The sequence below is a fragment of the Nycticebus coucang genome, chromosome 11, assembly GCF_027406575.1.
Source record: "Nycticebus coucang isolate mNycCou1 chromosome 11, mNycCou1.pri, whole genome shotgun sequence".
NCBI lineage: Eukaryota > Metazoa > Chordata > Mammalia > Primates > Lorisidae > Nycticebus > Nycticebus coucang.
In genome coordinates, this window is record NC_069790.1 from 17,890,330 (window position 1) to 17,909,953 (window position 19,624).

General features: G+C 39.7%; 1 gene segment (V, D, J or C); it reads left to right on the forward strand.

Annotated features, from left to right (window-relative positions):
* Positions 1–13,495: 13,495 nt before the first annotated feature.
* The window catches only part of LOC128559987 (T-cell receptor gamma chain C region C7.5-like), a 60,616-nt gene continuing 54,487 nt past the window's right edge, over positions 13,496–19,624 (forward strand). Inside the window, 2 exon segments of the C gene segment in view lie at positions 13,496–13,703; positions 13,808–14,112. Of these exon segments, the coding sequence occupies positions 13,661–13,703; positions 13,808–14,112 (348 nt within the window).

A 19,624-nucleotide genomic window follows, 5' to 3' on the forward strand; every position in this document is an offset into this window, starting at 1 on the left:
TGACTTGGTTCACAACTTCAGGATAAAAAACGTGTTTTCCTGTCTTAGTGCATAGTGGACTGGATCATAAGCCCTTGCCAAAACCACTCCTGGCTTTTAGTACCACGGCATGACCTGTATAAGCCTGGACCCATTCAGGTATTAAAAAGACAAGTCTGTACAATAAAACCCATTCCCACATGAACATGAAGCCCAGTTCCCACCGCATAAATCAGAATTTAGACCAGGAAGAGACTTACAGATGTGTGGCACTGACTCAACTCCCACACAGCTTGAGAGACAGTGCTGCAATTTAGTCCCTGAACAACAGAGCTGGACACCCAGACTATATGAGCTTGAGAGACAGTGCTGCAATTTAGTCCCTAAACAACAGAGCTGGACACCCAGATCAACATTTTGATGTGGAACATCAAACACCTCTAGGGTGGAAGATCCTTTGCATGGATCATTCCTCATTTGCCCTTCACAGATGTGAGCCAGCATCTAAGTATTCTCTGCAAAAGTTTTTTATTTATTTATTGATTGATTGATTTTTAAGACAGAGTCTCACTATGTCACCCTGGTAGAGTGCCGTGGTGTTACAGCTCACAGCAACCTCCAACTCCTGACCTCAAGTAGCTGGGACTACAGGCGCCCACCATGATGCCTGGATATTTTTTGGTTGTAGCTGTCATTGTTGTTTGGTAGTCCCAGGCCAGGCTCGAACCACCAGCTCCGGTATGTGGCTGGCACCCTAGCTGGTGAGCTACAGGCGCTGAGCCTCTGGAAAAGTTCTTGATTTGATATCTCCCATCTGTCCCCCAAGCAACCCGATCAAGTCCTGGAAATTCAAAATTCAAAGGAAACTCTTTCCTTTGCTCTGGGAAATTGCTTTCTTGTCCCACGTCCATTCTCAAGCAGTTAACAGGCTGCCCTTGAGAACTGCCGTGTGTGTCCTGAAAGGGAAGGCAATGAGGCCAACGTGGCTGGAGAGCAGGGTGGGGCCAGTGTGGGCCTGCGGGGTGATGGATCCTGCTGAGTGCCAGCCTTTGGCCTGCATTACCTCACACTGCTCCGAGGAAATAGACATTGTTTGGGCATCACTAGCTCATTGTGCAGATCAAGGACACTGAGGCACAGAGAGATTAAGTGGTTTAAGGAAGATCACACACCTACAAATCGATGACACAAAATCCAAATCCTGGCATTTCAATCCATAGCTGTCCATCTCCTGACTACTGTAGATGCTGTGCTATTAAAAAAAATAGGATTTATAAATGCATATCAACTAATTTCATACCTCATTCTGACTAAAGCCATTAGGATCACATTGAGGCTGACATAGCTGGATCCTTTTGTGCAGAAGGCTGCATGTACATAGCTGCTTTCTGTCCTTTCCATTGTAGCTCTTTGCCTCCCAAGTGTCACTGATACATGCATTGCTCTTATTCTGTCTGGCATTACACTTGCGGTTTTGCTTCAGGGCAAAACCAGCCATCCCATTGCCAAAACAGTGGACAGTATCCTTGTTTGTACTGTGCAGTTTTCAGGATGACATGACAAATAGCCTGTCCACGCCGCTGCCCCTTCAGAGGAAGCAGGGCCTGATTATCCACCTGTCCAGCTGCTGTGGCCAGAGGTAGGCTAAGCTGGGATGAGCATCTGGGATAATAATTACTATTATAAAGTTAATAATTTGTGTTTATGAGATTGTCTAGATGATGGGGCGTATTAATTCACACCCAAAAGAACACTATAAAAACAGTTCCTAAACCAGTGATTCTCAACCTTCCTAATGCCACGGCCCTTTAATACAGTTCCTGTGGGTCACGTCCTGCAGGCTGAGATCCACTGTCCTGAACATTTCCACCTCTTTATATTTATGCAAACTATCTTCACAGACTGTTCATAAAAAAGATAGGTGCTGTATGCTATATGCACAAACCACCCCAGGATCAGCATGGAATAAAACCTGAAAATTAAGTATGAGAAGAAAATGTAAAATACTTTTGTGATATTGGAGAAGGAAAGGTTTTCTTCACTCTCCCAAGTACACAAAGTATATGGCAAAAAAAAAAGTGTGACTACCAAATTAAGAATTTCCATACAATGAAAAGATACTTAAGGCAAAGTTAATAGACTAATGACAGATTGGCTTAAAATAGTTGTCACATGAAGAAAACTCACAAAGGATAAATGCATAGAATACACAAGAAACTCAAGCAAATTAAGAATAAACAGATCATTACTATTATAAAATTAATAATTTGTGTTTCTGTAATCTTATTTGTATTATTTTATCTGTATTTATAATGCCAATGGAGTGATGCTAACAGTCAATATAGTAACATGGGTAAAATGTCTGTTATTTGCCAGGCCCTCTGACTGTTCACTTACTCTTTACACACTTGTTGGGTAGCTGCCGTCTTGCTTATTACAGACAAGGAGACAAAGGTACAGTGACATGAAGAAACTTACTCCTGGTCACACGGTCAGCAGAAGGAAGGGCCAGGCTGCGGCTCAGGCAGGCAGCTCCGAAGTCCACTCTCACTGTGCTGCCCCGCCTCCTTGCTGCTGTACTTGAAGTTCATGAACAGGCAAGTCCCTGAGGGAGACACGTCCATGAATGCCAAGTTAGTCTTTAGTACGATTTACTTCTTGCAAAGATATAATCTTTATATACATATAATATTTGAAGAGTTATAATCAACCATATTTGACAGGTGAGGGATTTGGAATCTTAAAAATGTTAAGCCACTCAAAGTCACTTAAGAAATAGATAATAGAGCCTGACTTTAAACTCAAATATTATATGTATATAAGGATTATATCTTTGCAAGAAGTAAATTGTACTAAAGACTAACTTAGCATTTATTTTAAAAGCAATCCACTGAGAGATGGCACATTCAGAATGTTATGATCTCACCTACAGCAGCTTTCTTGAGGGCACACCACCTCTAGGGGGACAGTGCTTGGATTCAAACTTTTATTCCCTCTTTTCCAAAGCAACACAGTCTCAGGGAATTAAGAGTTCTCATGTAAACTCTCCATAGTGTCACTGTGTGGCAGCTCTCTCCCAACTGAAAAGTAAACTGCATATGAGATGTGGGATCACACTGCTGTCTGTTCACACTCAGGGGAACCCCAGGATCCACCCTCCCAGGGAAAGGCAGTGGGGAGCATGGCAGTGGCCATAGACGTGGATCAGAACTAGCAGGTTCCTTACGTGTTCATGTACTAGGTGGCCACAGAGCCTGTGAGGAAAGCAGGCAGGATGTGGAACTTTGGATGAGGTTTCTGGAACACACTCAGCTTTCCTGGAAACTGTGCTGGCCCTTCCAGGCCACAGCACTGGCAGGAGACACTGCTGGTTTCCGGGCACCTGCAGGGCTGGTGAGCTGCCCAGGACACAGGGACATGAACGTGGGGCCCTAAGTCCACCCATTCTGGCTTCCTGCCTATTTCCTCCAAATCCATACTCTGAGTCAACTTTAAACCAACCTCTGAATTATACAAAATCACATATATTTTTTCAGTATGAACACATTTCACATCTTTTTCACAACACATCCTATTCCTTGATACAGAATCACATGCATCAACCAGAATTTCCATCTAGTAACTAACTTTAAACTGCAGTGAAAAACCTAAGAAACGGGAAATTTTGAATTGTCCTTATAAACACCTAATTTACTCATATTTATCTTATTCTTCTATAACCTATGAAAAACCAGGCATTCATACCCCCAATAAACACATGAATGTTCTTGGCAATAACTCAGAAGACCTGGCTGTTCTCATCAAACCAGCAATAACAGAAATCAGTCCTATTTATCGAAAATCAAACGACCACAGACCCATTTTTTTTTTCTCTAAATTCCAGTCATCGGATGCAAAAGAAAATAAGCTCCCCCCCTCCCCTTTTTCAGAGCCTCTAACTTGGCTATTCTAGTTGTCTAAGAGACATTACAGTGAAGAGTCCTGGGAGAGGCCCCCCAACCCCCATCCTCAACAGGATTTTTGTTAGACATAGGGGTAGGAAGGTCCCTGAACCTAACAGAGAACTAGTAAGTACAATGTTTCCACCCTCCCTTTTCTCCCAAGAAAGTTAGCAAAGAAGAAATAATGGCCAAACCCTGCAAAGTCAGAGTTAGTATAGCTGAAAACAAAACAAAACAAAACAGTAAAACCCCACAAAGGCTAGAAGAGAAAAGAGGATAGAACATAGCAAAATCAATGTGGCAATACCAGAGTGCGTTTATTCCAATTAGGGGGCAGGGAGACCGGAAGCGCTATAATGCACAAGGCTTATAACGGACCTTTCACTCCACAGGGAGGAGGGAGGGGAGAGAGACCCAGGTCCTGCAAGTTTAGGAATCAAACACAAGGACACAGGATGTCATAAAGGCAATATTGCTGTGCAGCCTCCAACACTAAACCCCACCCTCTCTGGCCAGAGGGGTCTCCCACGGATTGGAACGTGTTACAGAGACAGCAAAGAGGAAGGAAATTTTAAAAAATCTTGTGCAATGGTGTTTGGACTCCTGCGTTTATTAATGAATCTTAGCTGTGGATTCATTAATAAAACCCCAAATCTGAAAGGTTCTAGACCCAAGGATGGAAGATTATTCCAAGGTGCGAAATGAAGGGAAAACTAAATCCCCCGTTCTGTAGGAATAATGTGGTCTTTATTTCCACCCGGATGCAGGTGTGGTGAAATCAGGAAAGGAATTCCACACGTGGGTTATGGCGGATGGGGATTTAGATGGTCGGGGAGGGCAGCAATTGGTGGCATTCCTGTATCCTTGGAGGGATGTGAGTCCGACCCTTCCTGGACCAGGCAGGTCTATTTGGGCGGGTACACCCGATTCTATCAAAACCGATTTAGCCTTGCATTACTAAAGGCTTTGCAAACTAAAGTAGGAGCAGACACGGCCCAGATGCCAGAGTGGCCGCAGGGCAGTGCACCCAAAGGACGGGTCTGAATAGTCCTGCGAAGGTTTGGAAAGGGACTGACTGGGGTCATCCACCAGAGGCAGGTAGGAGCTTGCAACCCCTACCTGGGTCAGTTACCTGCTAACAAAAAAATGTCGACATTCTGCACGGTGATTAAATAATGCCCCGAGCCTATAACTGAATATTCAAAATGTACAGGATACAATCCGAAATTGCTCAGTAAGTGGAGAACCAGGAAACTCTCAACCTCCCCGAGGAAGGCAGATCAGCAGACGCTAACCCCGAGAGGGCACAGGTGCTGAAACCACAAAGGTTTGACAGTGAGTGTGACAGTCATAATATGGAGAGACAGGAAGAGAGGAAGAGACCTAGAGATGGAAAGCGACGTAGATGAGACACGTACCAGTAGAGAAAGAGAAAAAGAAAGATAGGGGTAGACAGGCAGATAGAGAGATGGAAATATAGACAGAAAAGGAAGATGTAGAAGGAAAATGTAAAGGGATGGATGGCAACAGAAAATGGGAGAAAAAATAGAGAAATATACCCATGAAGAGTGTCGAGAAAGCAACGGGGGACAGAAAGAAAGATGGTGGAGAGAGATACAGAGCTTGTGTAATGATAGAACTGTAAAGGAGTTCAGGGTAGTTGTCTAAATTCATTATATCATTGCATAATAGTAATTTTCTAATTTTAAAACTTCCCCTAAATTTACTGGCTGTAATAGTAAGATAAAGCCCTTTCAAGGCTACACAGTGGCTCTTGCCCTTAAGCCTAGCACTCTGGGAGGCCGAGGCAGGAGGATCACTCAAGCACAGGAGTTGGAGACCAACCTCAGCAAGAGCACAACCCGTCTCTCTTAAAAACAGAAAAATCAGCCAGACATCCTGATGCTGTCACAGGTTGCTCTTGTACATACCCTGCCCCAGGCCTGAATTCAATCCTTTCCCATCTGAGCTCTAGAACTCAGTGAAAAATGGCGTGGATATAACACAACAAGATGCCAGGAGTGCTCATTCATTGTGGTCATTATTGCTTTTTTGTTTTTTTCCGGGGACATGTAAAAACTACCTGTTCTTAGAAAACTAATTCAAGTTATAGATAATAGAGATTTTGTGAAACTTAAAATTTTATATTTGTATTTTTCTTTATAATGAAATCTTAGTTCCTAGAAACAGGACTATAATTACTATGTAATTTAAGATTTCTTTCTCCTTTCCTCTCTTCCTTCCTTTTTTTCTTTCTTTTTCTCTGTTTTTTTTGTCTTTGGTTTTAGGGTATACAACCAAAATGCTATATTAAAAAATCATTTGAAATAATTCTTCCTATATATTTAAGTCACTTTTGACATGTTGTTTCTTTCAGCTTATATATTTTTAATTTTGAAATTGATTTTATTTTTATGGTTTATATGTGTTTTGTTTTGGCAAAACATTTAGATGGACCTGAAGTCCAATTTATGGAACAGGAGGCATTTGGAGATTTTCATTTCCATCCTAGACCACTCTCCTGTCTCTCTTGCCCTATACAAGGAACAATATTTTTACTATTTCTATTGAATTTTTCAATTGCTTATTGAAAATAAGTCCTTAACTTTTAAAGAAATAAACATTTGCTCACCACATGTACAGTACATGTGGTGAATTTCTATTTTTGTCTTTAGGTATTCAGTTTTTATACATTTTAATCAATCTTCTATTTTCTGGCTTCTGAGTTTCATACCTTACTTAAAAACATGCCCATGCTAAAAGGTTATGCATGAAATCCATATTATCAGTATTTCCTTTCAAGTTTTTTTTTTTAATTAAGTCATTTGGACATAAATACATAATTAAATGTATTTAATTAATACATTTATGCCATTATGGGATTCAATGTGTTGATTATTTGTACAAATTGGAGTGCTTACATCCTACTAATCAACATAGCTTTCACCTCATTTACCCAATTACAGCATTAAGACATTTGTGTTCTACATTGGATAGATCCAACTTGTACTTGCAATGTGCTCCATAGGACCTTTCAAGTTTTTATTCATTTGTTATTTAGTGTTTTGTCATTAATTTAACTGTAATTGTATTTACAATAATTACTCCAATAATAGTAATAATGAATGACAAATATTGGGTACCCATTATCTGGTAGTTACTGTGCTAACCACTTTTCATGTATTAATACTATCTTATTTAATCTTTCAAGACAAACTTGGTGTAAAGTATTATCGAATTTAACAGATGAGAAATTGAGAGGTTAGCTAACATTCTCAAGGTCGTAGAGTTTGAAGTGGTAGAGATTTCAAACCCAGATCTGTGGGTTTGAAAATAAGGAGGCTTTGTAAAGTTAATTTGTTTTATCTCTAACTGGGCATGCACTATTTTGCAAGTTTGCTGGCCATCTAGATGCATTTTCTTTGAATTGTCTTTTCATAGTCCATGGTTTTTCTTCTATAGGAGTATTAACTTTTCTTATTGAGTCATAAGAAGTCTTTTATTATAGTGATATTAACCCTTTATCAAATATGGTGATAAGAGTTCCCTCCACTTGCTATTGTTTATTTTCAGCACATTTAGTGAGTAAAAGTTTGAATTTACCTTTTTGTTAAACATACCAGTTTTTCCTATGGGCACAATTTTTCACATCAGGCTTAGAAAGGCTAATTTCATTAGCACCTTGCACGCAATTAATTCATCAATGTAAACTATCATGTTTGTCTGGTTCCGGTTTTATTGCACCTAAATCTCTATATGTTTGTGGTAAGGTAGCAAGTCAACAGAATTTCTTTCCGCATGTACCTGCACATGTGGCCCCTGAAGCAGAGGGGAGACCACCAGAGTCTCCTGCCCTTGTCATTCCCAGCTATTATGGACCGCAGAAGACGCATGACCCGAGAGAGGTAGAAGCAACCACAGAGAGACATTGTTCTACTTTTTATGGTCAGCATTGTTAATGTCTATCCAAATGTACATATTAAAGTAGTGAGTGAAAATCTGCACACGTACCACTTTAACTTTTGCAATCTATTTCCTATACTTGTTTGACTATTTATCCACCTATCAACCCAAGTATCTTACACATATCAATGCAATTCCTGAGGGTATGGTTGCCAAAGTACACGAAGGCTGCTCATGTAAATTGGAAATTCAGATAAAAAAGAAATAATTTTTATTTAAGTCCAAAAGACTGCATGGCTTGGAATGCTGTACTTTTGTTGCTGTTGTTAACTAAATCTCACAATTTTCTTTGAGGGGCACATTTAAATTGAAGAGGAACTCAAATTCCCAAGAAAACTAATTCACATCACAAACACAAACACAACTATTTACTTTAGAGTGGAATCAAACGCAGAGCATTGTATTTATTCTTAGTTCTTGTAAATCAAGCCCTCTCAAGCTTTCTCTTTGGTGGTCATTTCCAAAAAGTGTAATTACAAATATGAAAAGGAAAATGGTTCAGGGCAATAATAAGGAAGCATCAGATCAGAGCAGGGGAGGCCGACTGACTCAGCACTGCTCACCCAACAGGGCCCAGGCACTCTGCACCCAGGTCAGCTTCCTGCCTTCTCTGCCCTCCACCTGCTGCAGTCCTGAGCTCCCCAAGCTCCTGCTTTTCCTTCTGCGGAGGTCTCCTCTCAGCTGCCACAGGAGGGTGCTGGAGAGGTGGGTTGAAGCTGGTGGGTGGTCCCCTCCCAGGGACCCACCCCTTCTAGGTGAACAGCTTGGACTAAGATAGATCCTCAGTCACTTCTCTCTGCCTGTGCCTAGGTCAAGACGACCAGCTCCCACCCACTGCCTTCTGTCCCCGGGATCGCTTTGTTTTTGTTTTGTTTAGGATCTGAACTGGGTAGTGCTCCTCTCATTACCTGGTTCTCTCTAGCTAAAGTCAAGAGAGAAAGGCATGCCCTGGGCTCTATCCCTACTTTTAGCTTTGGTGCTTTCTGGTAGGTATTGGCATTGGTCATGCTTATGGAGTTTGTCTGCTTTGCACAGGGTGCTATGCTAAGGAATTCCTCATTATTTATTTATTTTGTTTTTTGAGACAAGTCTCACTATGTCGCCTTGGGTAAAGTGCTCTGGTGTCACAGCTCACAGCAACCTCAAACTCTCAGGCTCAAGCGATTCTCTTGCCTCAGCCGCCCAAGTAGCTGGAACTACAGGTGCCCACCACAACGCCCGGCTATTTGTTGTTGTTGCATTTGTCATTGTTGTTTAGCTGGCCCAGGCCGGGTTCGACCCGCCAGCCTGGGTGTATGTGGCTGGCACCCTACCCACTGAGGGAGCCGCCGCCTCATTACTTTTGCTGTTGTTCCCATTACAGCCAGTCCGATAGCTTTCAGCTTTCTGTTCCGACAATGACCAGAAAAACCTGGTCAGCTGTTTATATCACTTGTGATATTCTAGAAAGCACCAACTACATCCACTGGTACCTCTTCCAGGAGGGTAAAGCCCCACGGCGCCTTCTCTACTATGACTTTCGGAACTCCAGGAAGACTGTGGAATCAGGAGACAGTGGAGGGAATTACGATGCTTATAAAGCCACAGGCAGAAGGTTTATGTTGCTCTTGCGACGTGTGGAAGCCAGTGACTCTGGAGTGTGTTACTGTGCCACCTGGATCCGGGACAGTGACTCAGACCCGCCCTGTGCCACACTGAAAACCGTGCTGTGGCTGCTCCTGGTACACAAGATACACCAGCCCCTGTCTCGCTTCCTGCCCTGCTTCACTGAATTCTGAATAAAGAGAAACTCAGAGTTCAAGTCCTAACCACCCCTGTTACAACCCACTCCTGCAGCAGCTGCGCCTTGCCCCTCCCCACCCCAGGACTCCCTTATGGACTGAGCGGCCTCCTCCAGGCCTCACCCAGAGCTCTGGCTCACAGCTTGGTTCTTCAGCTCTCCCAGGGCTGATGGAGGCCTGTCCTATCTGCTGCCACCCGCAGTCGAGGGCCCTTAGAATTCATTTGTAAAGGGAGATACTTGGGGGAGTGTTGTAGGGAGGCTAGTTGTACTGATTCATTCATTTAATCATTATTCTGAAATCGTGGCTGGGAATGGTGCTTATTCACCGTATTAATAACAGTGTGAGCAATACTGTCATCACCACTAACAACACTAGGTCTAGGCTATGCGTTTTGAAGTTGCCTCTGTCCCTTTTTCCTTTCTTGATTCTCTCTCTCCCGCTCTTTCTATTTATTTAAAAAAATATTTTTTCTTTCTTTTTCTTTTCCTTTCTTTTTTTTTTTTGTGCAGTTTTTGGCCCCGGCTGGGTTTGAAGCCATCACCTTCGGCATATGGGGTTGGCGTCCAACTCCCTTGAGCCACAGGCACCACCCTCTTTTATTTATTTATTTATTTATTTATTTATTTATTTTAGACAGAGTTTCACTCTGTTGCCCCAGGCTAGAGCGTCATGGTATCAGCCTTGCTCACACCAACCTCAAACTCCTGGGCTCCAGGGATCCTCCTCCTGCAACCTGCTCTGGAGTAGCTGGGACTACAGGCCACTGGCTATTATTTTTTCCTATTTTTGTCTTACTCTTGCTCACGTTGGCCTCCTGGGCTCAAGGAATCCTCCCACCTGGGCTTCTCAAAAGTGCTAGGATTACAGGTGTGAGCGACTGCAGCTGCCTGGATTTTCTCTCTGTCTTTCTCTCTCAGTTCCTGCTTGGTGGCTTGCTTTTTGAATATCATTCTCCCTCTCTCTTTCTGTATATAGTTTATGTTCTCTTGAAATATTTTTTCAAAAATCATCTGAAATAGTTATCTTCTGTTTGCCTATGCTATATTTGATACATAGCTCATTTTTTTCTGTTTCTATTCTCATGTTTTATGGACAGGTTTATTATTTAATTTTCTTGCATATTTGTTTTGTAGAGGTAAAAATATATCTTTGGTTCTGAAGTCAACGTGATGAAAGGAGATCTGTTTAGAGGTTTCACTTCCACCCAAGATTTCTTTTCCCTTTTCCTCCTCTTTTAGGTGACAATAATTTCTTTTGTTTGGTTGAATGTTTTCACTTTTTCTCATTTATTCAGAAGAACTCTTTCACTTTTAAAGAAATAAATATTTTGTGGAGCATACATTGTTTCTCTTTAATGTTTTTTATGTTATGGCTTTACACATTTTAATCAATTTTTTATTTTGTTTTCTGACCTTAATGGAATTCATGCACACATTTCATGATTATCCATAAGAAAATGCATATGATTTTTTTAATGTTTTCACTCATTTATTATTTAATGTTTATATCATTTATCCATCTGAAATTTTATACGACAATATGGAAGAAAAAGCAAGAAAAATGAATGGTAAATATGGGTACTCATTTTCTGGTAGTTATTGCTGTAAGCACTTGACATGTAATTTCTTGTTTAATCTTCACAGAAACTTTAGGGAGGCCGGGAAGGCTGTGTTAACCAGTGTGATGAAAATATGTCAAATGGTCTAGAAAACCAGTGTATGGTGCCCCATGATCGCATTCATGTACACAGCTATGATTTAATTAAAAAAAAAAAAGTTAGGGAAGTTTTAAATTACTATTAAATTTAGCAGAGGAGGAATTGGGGCAGGGAAAAGTTAAATAACATTCACAAGGTCATAGACTAAGTTGAAATAGTGATTTCAACCCAAGCTCTGTGGTTCAGAAAATGAAATTTGTTAATTCTATTTACATTTTCTTGTCTTTAATGAATACTACCATTATTTCAAAAGGTTATGGGCCACTCATGTTTATATTGTGAATTGCCTTTTTATGTTTCCAGCCCATTCCTCCACTGGAATATTAATGTTTCCCTTTTTTGGTAAGAATTATTACATACTATTTTACATATATTAACCTCTTTTGAACCTTTTGTGATATGTGATTTAAAATGTTCCTTTATTTGATATCATTTATTTTTGGTACTTTCTGGAAAATAGAACTTTGAATATTACTTTTTATAAATGCTACTAGTTTTTTCTCTCTGCTTTTGGTATCAGGCCTATAGAGTTTAATCTCATCTGCCATTGATATGAAAGTCATCAAGTTAAATTCTAGTACTTTTCCCTTTTCAGTTTTATTCTACCAAAATCTCTATTTGTGCCTGGTAAGACAGCAATTCAACAGTATTTATTTCTATGTGGTGAAATTTCTATATGGTGAGTCAACTCCCAAAAGAGAATATACTGAGTAATCAATTACCTCCTTATTGATCGAATGTGCAGCTTTATCATATGATAAAACATTACCTTACGTTCATCTATTTCTGGATTATCCACTGTGCCAATGAAGCATTATATTCTAATACCAGTATCCTCTTTCATTACTGCAGTTAGATTCCATTGAAGTTAACTTCTTTTCCTACTTATTTAAGAATTTTCTTTGCATTGTAGTATGATGGTAATTCTCTCCTTTCTTATTTTAAAAATGTAAGACTTCTGTTCCATCAAGGATATTCCAGACTCCAATGTCCTTGACCTTGTCTTCTGCATAGGGACATGGAGGGCTCAGCTTTCAGAGCTGCCCCTATGGTAGTCACATGCGCCTGCACACGTGGTCCCCGAGGCAGAAGGGAGACCAACCAGAGTCTTCTACTCTTCCCACTCCCAGTTGTTATGAGAGACATTGTGGAACTTCTTAATGTGAGAATTTGAAACACATATCCAAACACTTTTATTAAAATGATAGAGAAAAATCTATACAGGCATCACTATAAATTTACAACCAATCTACTCTAATTCTGTGACCACCTATTTATATGTGTACAGCTATCAGTCCATGTTCCTTGAAGATGCCATACAGTTTCTGTGCATATTTTTATTGCCAAATACATATGGGATGTCCAGGTAAAATTAGTATTTCAAATAAAGGGATGCCTAGGTAAATTAGTATTTTAAACAAACAACAAATACCTTTTTAGTTTAGGTATGTATCAAATATTGAATTGACACGATTCCATGTACTTTTATTCATTTATTTACTTTTCATACTATCTCTCGCAATCCTACTTGAGGGTGTCTTTTTAATTTAAGGATGAACAGAAATCCCCTAAAAATGGATTTGCCTCTGTCTCTCTCTCTGTCTCTCTCACACACACACACCCACCCACCCACCCACCCACACACTCATTTACCTCTGTGTAGAGTCAAATGGAGACCAATGTACCTGTCCCTAATTCCTTTTAATCAGCCATGTTGAAGCTCTTTCAGAGTTGATGCTGGTAGTTCATGAAAGTGTACTTAAAGATGTAAAAAGGAAGATGATTAAAGGCAAAAATAAAGAAGCTTGACAAGAAGGCAAGACCACCATAGCAGCTGAAGTATATGAAGGGCTTACCTCTGGAGTGCAGGGAGGGAATCTGACTCAGGACTGCTCACCCCACAGGGCCCCGGAGCACTGTTCATGGGGTCAGCTCCCTGCCATCCCTGCCCTCCACCTGCTGCAGTTCTGAGCTACCCAAGCTTCTTCTCTTCTGGAGAGGTCTCCTTTCAGCTGCCACAGGAGGGCGCTGGAGAAGAGGGTTGAAGCTGGGTGGTGCCGGCTCCTCTGCGGGTTCTTCCAGGACCCCACTTCTGTGTGAACAGCTTGGACTAAGACAGATCCTCAGTCACTTCTTTCTGTCAAGAAGACCAGCTCTCAAGTACTGTCTTCTTTCCCTGAGATTTTTTTCTTTTTTGAGTAGGATTTGAGTCTTGAGAGGATATTTTGCTCATTTATCATCTGTACCCTTTCTTTCTAAGTCCACGAAAGGAAAGCATGCAGTGGGCTCTGGCCCTGCTTCTGGCTTTCCTGCTGCCTGGTAAGTATGTTGCGGTGGGCGATGTTCAAGGAGTTGGTTCGTTTTGCACAGGGTGCCTTACTAAGGAAATCCTCATTAATTTTTTGTTGTCCCTCCCATTGTAGGCAGGCAGGTATCTTCCAACTTGGAAGGGAAAATGATGTCAATCACCGGGAAAACAGGGTCAGCTGTTGTTATCACTTGTGATACTGTTCATCAAAGTGCCAGCTACATCCACTGGTACCTCCTCCAGGAGGGTATGGCTCCACGACACCTTCTCTACTATGAGGTTAGCACTGGCAGAACTGTGGTGGAATCAGGAATCAGTCAAGGGAAATACATTGCTTATAAAGCCACAGATAAGAGTTTTACGTTGGTACTGGTAAATCTCAAAGCAAGCGACTCTGGAGTGTATTACTGTGCCAGTTGGGTCAGACACAGTGACTCAGACCTGCCCTGTGCCACACTATAAACTTTGCTGTGGCTACTCATGGTAGGCAAGATAGAGCAGCCCCTGGCTCATTTCCTGAATTCTGAACAAGTAGAAACCCTGAGTCCAGGTCCTAACCACCCTGTTACATCCTACTCGCTGTCAGCAGCTGCACGCTGCCCCCACCCCAGCCCAGGACTCGCCTACAGACTGAGCTGCCTTCTCCAGGCCTGACCCAGCACTCTGGCTGACAATATTGTACTTCTAGCTCTCTTAGGGGCTGGTGGAAACTCATTCTATGTGCTTCATAGGACGGTTAAGGGCCCTGAGAATTGATTAGTAAAGGGAGACATTTATTACAGCATTGTGGGAAGGTTACCTGTGCTGAATCTTTTATCCAATCATTGTTCTGAAATCATGGTTGGGAATGGTGCTTGTTCTTTGTATTTATCACAGTATGAGCAAGGCTGTCATCACCACTCACAGCGCTAGGTCTGACTTAAGCCCTCTAAGATTCTCTTTCTCTCTCCCTTCCTGTCTGTCTCTCTTTCTCTTGCCCTGTTGGTTTGGTTTTTAAAGTTTCCCTCTTCTTTCTTTCTTTCTTTGTCTTAGGACATACAATAAGATTACTATTACTGAAAAATCATTTGAAATAATTCTTTATATATTCATGTCACCTTTGATATGAATGTAGTTTGTCTTTCTTATTTTGTAATTTCATATTTGGGGGATTGGTTTTATTTCATTTTGTTTCATATTTATTTTGTGTAGATAAAAGCATTATATGGACATGAAATAAAAAAATATTAAAAGAAGGTGAATTTTGAGATTTTTGCTTCTTTCCTAGATCCTCTTCCTTCTCCCATCCCTAAGCTTATAGGTGACAATATTTTTGTAAGTTCAGTTGGATGATTTCACTTTATTGATTCAAAAGATGTCTTTTTTTCTTTTTTCTTTCTCTTTTTTTGAGACAGAGTCTTACTCGGTCACCATCTGTGGAGTGCTCTGGTGTCATAGCTCACAGCAACCTCAAAGTCTTGGGCTCATGTGGTCCTCTTGCTTCAGCCTCCCGAGTAGCTGGGATTACAGGCACCTACAACAATGCCCAGCTATTTTTAGAGATGGGGTCTCACTCTTGTTCAGGCTGGTCTCGAACTCCTGAGCTCAAACAATCCACCAGCCTCAGCCTCCCAGAGTGCTAGGATTATAGGCATGAGCCACTGTACCCGCTATGTCTTTCACTTTTATAGAAATAAATCTTTTGTTGGGCGGCTCCTGTGGCTCAGAAATAAATCTTTTGTTCACTGTATGTACAGGATGTATTCTTTTTATGTAATTTAACATTTTTATTTTTGTTTTGGTATTCCAATTTTATGGATTTTTATCAATCTTTTATTTTCTGTTCTCTACCTCACTTGAATACATGCCTAAAGTTCATGATCATCCTTAAAGAAATGCATATAATTACTTTTATTGTTTTTACTCGTTTATTATGTCATGTTCATATCATTGATCCATCTAGTATTTTAGACATTAACTGTACAAATAATAATAATAATGACTGGTAAATTGGGGCACTTATTATCTGGGAGTTAGTGCAGGAAGCACTTAATGTGTGTTACCTTATATAATTTACAAAGAAACCTTAGGAACAGTTCAAAGTACATTTGAATTTAGCAGATGAACAGTTCACACAAGGAGAACTTAAATAATGTACCCAAGGTCATCAAATTAAATGTGATAGAAATTTCTGTCAAGCTCTGTGTTTCAGAAAAAATGAGAAATGTTAATTTGGTTTGCATTTTCTTATCATTAAAGAGTAGTAGTGTTATTTGATAAGTTTATTGATTAATGTTTCATTTGTGGAATGCCTTGTTATACTTCTTGCCCATTCTTCCACTGGAATATTAATTTTTTGCTTTGGTTTATAAGAATTATTATACATGACTTTAGATAACTATAGTATGTGCTGGCTGACAACATGGTTCTTTTGGTGTTTTAGGGTCTGATGGAGATCCATGAGCTCTGCTTCCTGGGCCAGTTAAGGGCCTAGCGTGTTGATCTCTAAAGTGAGACATTTAGGAAAGCACCGTGGGAAGTTCAGTTGTACTGAAACCTTTATCCAGTCAGTCATTGTTCTGAAATAGACACTGGGAATGGTGCTTGTTCATTGTACGAGTAATAATATGAACAATATTATCATTCCCACTAGCAACACGAGGTCTAGGGCAAGGCTGTGCATGTTGAGTTGCCTTTCTTCCCTCATGGTCTCCATTCTGGTCCTTCTGTCTCTATCTCTCTTTTTCTCTCTCCTTTCCTTTTCATATCTCAGGTGACATGACATGTCATCCTTGCCCTCCTGGTAGAGGTGGATGTAGTAGTTACTTTGTTCATTCTATGAGGCCTGTATCAACTTACTATCAAAACAGGACAAAGACATAACAAAAAAGGCAATTATAGGCCAGTATCTCTAATGACTGTAGATGCGAAAATCCTCAACACAACACTAGCCCATGGAATTCAACAACACTTTAAAAAGGTTATTCATCATGATCAAGTGGGATTCATCCCAGCTATGCAAGCATGGTTCAACATACACAAAGCAATCAATGTGATACATCATATCAACAGAATGAAGGACAAAAACTGTATGATCTTTGAAACTGAAGCTAAAAAGGCTTTTGATAAAATTCAACCTCCCTTCGTGACAAAAACTCAAAAAACTGGGTGACAAAGGAATTTACTCAACACAAGAAAAGCTATAGATGGCAGTCATATTTAGATAGTTTGAATCAACAATATTTGATAGCATGGCAAAGTGACTATAATCAACAATTGGTGAGGGTAACCTGTAAAATAAAAGAAAATAGTGGCATTAGAATGTTCCTAACACAAAGAAATGATGAATGCCTGAAGTGATTATATCCCTATTATTTTGGTTTGATTAATTTACTTGGTGTGCCTAAACATCACATGTACCCTATAAATATATACAAATATTATGTACTCATAACAATTAAAATTTAAAAAAAGTTAAAAGAAGGAAGAAAAATGCTGTTAGTTCCTGGTGACATTATTTTTGTGTGTATGTACTTTGGAATATATGCAATGTTACTATATTTAATTAGAAGCTATGCCTTTCTTTTTCTCTTCTTGAGTACATTTTATAATTTCTGTATTTCTAGGCGATCATGAGTATTTTGTGTTTTTCAATGCATTGGCAGAATTTTACTGATTTATATTATTTTGAATTTCTGCTTTTGTAGTTATACCTCTAGTTTTTTTCCCTGTGGTACTGCTAGTTGTGTAGTATCCACTTTTGTTTTAACTACTTTTTCAGAAATCAGCCCAATTTATTAGTCTTTCCAAAAGACAAGTTTTTTAATTTACCTGATTTGTATTTGATTATTCTTATTCTTATTGTTTCCTTCCTTCCCTCTTTTTTTTTTTTTTTTATTACTCTATTTTTCTGTTCCTAACTTTTTGGATTGAATACTGGATAAATAATTTTGAGATGCTTGCTCACTCTAAGACATCAGTAATTATAAAATGAAGAAAATATAATGCTTAGGAATTTTCTGAACAAAGGCAATAAAAGACTCTATGAGGACAGTTAAGAAACACTGATGACAAAAATTACAGGTGACAGAAACAAATGGAAAAATATATCATGCTCGTGGATTGTGAGAATAAACAACGTTAAAATGTCCAAACTTCCCAAAGTGATGTACTGATTCAGTGCAATCCCCCTCAAAATACCAATGTCATCCTTCGTAGTTATAGAAACAAATAATTGTATGCTTCATTTGGAATCAAAAAAGAGCCCAAATAGTCAAAGCAATTTTAAGCAAAAAAAAAAAAAAAATTCTGGAAGCATTATATTAACTGATTTAAAACAAGACTATACAGGCCATCTCAGGTTATGAACGAGATGGTTCTGTAGATTTTTCCTCAAATTCCTAAGTACAAGTCAGTCAGCGACTGCCAGTATTACCAAAACAACATGCTATTGGTATAAAAATACAGACAGTGACCAATGGAACATAATAGAGAATCCAGAAATAAAACCATCTTCCTACAACCAATGAATCTTCAACAAAACACATAAGAACTACACTGGGGGAAAGAAGCCCTATTTAATAAATGTTGCTGGGAACATTGAATTGCTATATGTAGAAGAATGAAAAAGAACTCCTATTTTTCACCACTTAAAAAAAATTAATTCAAGGTGGATAAAAGTTAAATGTAAGGCATGAAACCATAAAAATATAGAAGAAAATGTAGGGAAAGCTCCTCTAGGTATCGGCTTACGCAAAGAAGACAATTAGGGCAACAACAAAAATAAATAAATGTGAATCAATTAAATTAACAGGCTTTAGCACAACAAAGAAATAATCAATACAGCAAAATAAACACCTACAGAATGGGAGAAGATATTTATGACTTATACATGTGATAAACAGCTAATATCCAGAATGTACAAAGAAGTCAAGCAATTCATCAAGAAAAAAACAACCCTATTACACAGCGGGCAAAAGACACGAACAGAAGCTTTTCAAAAGAAGATAACAAATACAAGAAAAACTGCTCAACATCAGTCATCAAGGAAAAGCAAGGTAAAAAAAACCTCCATGTGGTATCAGAATGGCTATTCTTAAAAAGTCCAGAAACAGGGTGGCACCTGTGGCTCAGTGAGTAGGGCGCCGGCCCCATATGCCGAGGGTGGCGGGTTCAAACCCAACCCCAGCCAAACTGCAACAACAACAAAAAAACAAACAAAAAAAAAAAAAAAAAAGTCCAGAAACAGTAGATGTCATGGGTGCAGAGAGAAAGAAACACTTATGCCCCATTGGTGGGACTGCAAATTAGAGCAACCTCTCTGGGAAACAGCAGGGAGACTCCTCCAAGAACAAAAATGTAGACCTACCATTCAATCCAACCCCTCTACTGGGTATCTGCCCAAAGGAAAAGAAGTATTTTATCACAAAGATGCCTATACTTGAGGTTTACTGCAGCACAATTCACAGTCTCAGAGGTGTGGAATCTACCTAAATGTTTACCAGTTCGTGGGTGGATCAACAAAATGTGACACACACACACACACACACACACACACACACCATGGAGTATTATTCAGCCACCAAAAGAAATGAATTAATGTTTCTTTCAGGAATTTGGATGGCACTGGAGACAATCATCCTAAGTGAAGTATGTCAAGAATGGGAAAGCAAACACCACATATAATCTCCGATAATTTGGAACTAATTGATGGGCACACATAGGTGCATGGAGAAGAAAAAACTATTTGAAATGAGAAGAGGGAGAGAGCAGGAAGGGATGGGTCAAGCCTACCTAACGGATATAACAAACACTGTCTGGGTGATGGGCGCACTGATAGCCCTGGCTTAACCGTTATAAAAGCTACACATGTAACAAAAATATTTGTACTCCCTTAGTATTTAGACATAAAAAACTTTTTAAAAGGCATTAATAGCTATAAACATCCTTCTGA